This window comes from Squalius cephalus, assembly GCF_949319135.1.
Source record: "Squalius cephalus genome assembly, chromosome: 7".
NCBI lineage: Eukaryota > Metazoa > Chordata > Actinopteri > Cypriniformes > Leuciscidae > Squalius > Squalius cephalus.
In genome coordinates, this window is record NC_137128.1 from 42,577,153 (window position 1) to 42,581,254 (window position 4,102).

Below are 4,102 nucleotides of genomic sequence, written 5' to 3' on the forward strand. Positions count from 1 at the left end.
GAAAGTTGAATAGGGGGTTGAGTGAACTTTAAGAAATACTGTTTTATTATGATAAATACAATTTTTTGAATAAGGAATTTATAACATTTACAATATTTATGGAAGACAAAACAACAAATTAAATAGCAAGAACATTCAAAGGTAACATTTTAAATGTGAATAAACGAAAAGAAAAGCATACTGTATGAAAACATCATTTTCAGCCAATGACTTTATTCAAAACACATATCTTGCCCCAATCTGATGATGATGAAAAATATGAACAGTTTGTTCAACATTTCAGTTCAAATCTGCCTTCATTATATGATTCTTGTCTCTCAGAGTGATTTTATTATGTTTACCTAATAAATATTGCAAAAATATGAATTCTTGAGACATTGTGACAACTTGCCTTATAGGGTGAATTCAGGTTGATATGGACACTTTTTACAATTGAAATGACCGAGAAAAAGTTTCCCATTCACCCCTAAATACAGTCTCTAAAAGTCACAGTTCTGACACCAAACTGAGGGTTTGATAAACTGCACGTGACAGCACAATGAATTGATTCTTTGCTGTTTACCAACTGAATGCTCCTTAACATTTATATGCACGCAGGCTATTATTCATATTTACTGTAGGTGCAGAGATTTGATGTAATATCTGAGCATTTATTATCCATCAGACGACTCTAACATGCATAGTGAAGACATCTCAACTGATTTGCTCTTGCCTGCAGCATCCGTCGCCCTATAATCAAATACACGCTTCACTTTAAAGTCTAAATCATTTAGTCGTTTCTACACTGGTATTGCCGCAGCAATACTGGCATTAATCTCTTCTTTTTTTACCCGGAGTTTTTTGACGGTAAATGAGAGCCTCCCGGTGCCCATTACCGTGCGCACCAGATGATGAGAGCGGAATGAAGGTCCCTGGAGACTGCATCATGTGACCAACAAAACGTCAGTGGCAGATGGCATGGGTACCAGCGCTGGTGCCTGGCATGGGTGTCATTTCTCTGTGAAAGAGAGAGAGAGAGGGAGAGGGAGATTAAAGGAATTCATACAGCTCCACATCAAGCACATGGGAGGCAGCTCTGAACGTCGCAAGGAATTTGAACATGCGAGCTGAAAACTGAACGAAACAGGTGAGCCGTTGAAACCAGTCTGATATAGAGCTTCAGTTTGTGGCATGAATGTGTTATTGTTGTGTTTATTGTTTAAAAAAAAAAAAAAAAACGCTTAGCGCCAGTCTTTGCTACCTTATTTGTGTTGGTACGACAGGCAGTGTGCCTAATGCCATGGTTTTGAGTTCACCCAGGATTGTTCTTGCTATATTTTTAATTGTTGTTTGTCTGAGTAGGGCAGTACAGGGAGTAACATCGCCAGATTAACCAATTAGAAATGAGCTACAGGAGTGAAATCTCTATCATACATGACCACCACCCTCCTGAGCTGACAATAGAAGCTGTAAATCTGTGTGAAAAACGTTTACAGATCAACACATTTGTGTTGATCAAGTATAATTTCACGTCTGGTTAGTAATTTGATTTGTGATCATGTTAATGAATGTTAAAATGACAAAATGTGCATCATCTGAATCAGCAGGTTAGCATTTGATTTGCCATAAAACATCAACACAAAATGTATATGCTTAAAAAAAAGCTAGAAATATGATTCATGATCATAATGCGTACATTGGAACATTTTCCAATTGTCTTGCACTCAAAAATTGAACAAAATAAACATCAAGCAGGCCTATAGATTTGAGTGACAAACACATTCTGATGGGGTTTTTTTGTGTTTTTTTTTTTTTTTTAGCCTTCTATATTTGTTAACTGTTTTGAATGAAAACGCTGATCATTTCAAAGGACATTTTGGGATGGCAAAATAATGTAATCATATGACCACGTTAATGCATAAAGTGGAAAATATAGTGGGATAGATTGTAAAAATGCCACTCTTTTTTTTTTTTACTTGACAGGTGTTTACACCGTTTAGGGATATACATTTCTAAACTAATTTGTATCTGATACACATTTTGAAACATTTTTACATGCATATTGGACCAACATAGTCTCGTTATGGCTTTAGTAAAAAAAAAAAAAATCACGTTATATAATCTATGTTATAAAACAAAACGTAAAAGGCTCTTCAACAGCTAACCACTGACCATATTTAGTCGTAAATAAAACATTTGTTTTTAATACTTTAGTAAGCCATGGGTAGTTAGGCTTCCGGGTATTTGACGTCAAGACTGTTTTATTCCGTTGTTCATTTTTGTTGTTACACAGGGACGATGCTAACCGTACCATTTGAAGACCCAGACATGATGCGCGAGTCTCAGTTTGGTGCGACATTCACGCGTCAAGAAGACGCGCGGACACTCAATAGCGCCGAGCTCAAGGAGGCAGAGGACGACAACACGGACAGGGATGAGGAGGAGGAGGAGAGAGAGGAGGACGAGAACGATCACCCGAAGAAGAAAGGCGCGCGTAAAAAGAAATTCTCCGAAGGACGCGGCGAACGTGTCAAAGTGCGCCGCCAAGAAGCGAACGCGCGCGAGCGCAGCCGCATGCACGGCCTCAACGACGCGCTCGAGAGCCTGCGCAAAGTCGTGCCGTGCTACTCCAAAACGCAAAAACTCTCCAAGATCGAGACTTTGAGGCTGGCCAAGAATTACATATGGGCTCTGTCTGAGACTCTGAGCGCGGGGAAGAGGCCTGACCTGCTCGCTTTCGTGCAGACCCTGTGCAAGGGCTTGTCGCAGCCCACCACCAACTTGGTCGCGGGTTGCTTGCAGCTGAACTCCAGAAATTTCCTCACAGATCACAACGGGGACGTGTCGTTCTCGGGCAGGCCTCAGTATGATTCTCTGTACCCGTACCCGAACGCTGCTGAGATGGCCACGCCCACCGGCCTCAGCTCTGGGACCCGGGACAGCGTCAAACCGTTCCGGCCCTACAACTATTACGCGTCCTACGAGTCCTATTACGACAGCGCCTCTCCGGAGAGCAGCAGCCCTCGTTTCGAAGGCCAAATGAGTCCTCCGATTAATTACAACGGGATTTTCTCGCTTAAAAAACACGAGGACCAAGTCGAGTACAGTAAGAACTGCCATTACGGGATGAGATACTGTAACGTTCCCGGCCGGGGCTCCATGTACCGCGTTTCCCCAGACAGCCATTTTCCTTATGACTTACATCCCCGCAGCCAATCGTTCCAGAGCCAGGACGAATTAAATACTGGTTTCCATAATTAAAAGCGAGCATAGGGGTTGGACGCCAGCTACACTAATCTGTTAATTAATTAGGGCGTGTTGCTGATTGTTTTGCTTTGTTTTTGGCACGTTTGATTTCATCATAAAATACTGTAAAATCAATTATATTTATTTCGGACTGCATAGGTTGCTCATGCATCGACGCAGGCTGTGGTAGGCCTATTACAATCAATTAATCGAAAAACAAAAATTCTTGTCTCGTATATACTGTGGAAAATGGATTTATTTGCGTGTTACATGAAACACAGAATCATGATAGCAATAATGGAACTATGCAACACAGTATATTATCGTGCAGACATGTAAATATAGCCTTATCGTGTGAATTTTATTATTTATTGACATCTGTGTCTTTGAACTATATACTCACCCACCCTTTTGACTGATTTCGCTTCATGTAAACAAGAAAACTATTGTGATTTTGCAACGTGGAAATGTTTTTCCTATTTCTTTTGTTGACAGAGGAGCATCTCGGGTCTTGTGAATGATGTGAACTTGAGGGGCTCGTGCACTTCGATCGGCTTGTGGAAATAAATCTTAAATGTGATCAACTGTGTTATGCTCTTTCTTGAGGAAGTCACCTAAAAGATGAACACGCAGCATTAACAGACGTCTTTGAAAATATTAGACCATATACATTAACGTAGCCTATTATTATTTATAAGCAGAATAATCTCGACATTTACGGTTTAAATGTATTATTATTCATTTAATAATGTATAAATGTATTATTATTAAGTTATCAGATTCATATCTGATAATAACAGGAAAAATAAAAACGAATGTAGAATGAAAGAATTAAAAAATGTAAAGAAAGCTTGTCTTCATAGTAAATACAGAAAAA

General features: G+C 39.7%; 1 protein-coding gene across 1 annotated transcript; it reads left to right on the forward strand.

The window, feature by feature from the left end:
• The first annotated feature begins 927 nt into the window (after nucleotides 1–927).
• neurod6b (neuronal differentiation 6b) lies at nucleotides 928–3,802 on the forward strand. Its single transcript, XM_079876359.1, has 2 exons — nucleotides 928–1,126; nucleotides 2,273–3,802. Exon 2 carries the CDS (start codon nucleotides 2,278–2,280, stop codon nucleotides 3,238–3,240), a length of 963 nt encoding a protein of 320 aa, XP_079732485.1. The 5' UTR covers nucleotides 928–1,126; nucleotides 2,273–2,277; the 3' UTR covers nucleotides 3,241–3,802.
• The last annotated feature ends 300 nt before the right edge of the window (nucleotides 3,803–4,102 follow it).

What these genes read in the sequence shown, in the direction of transcription:
- neurod6b (XM_079876359.1), top strand. Translation starts at nt 2,278, where the DNA reads ATGCTAACCGTACCATTTGAAGACCCAGACATGATGCGCGAGTCTCAG.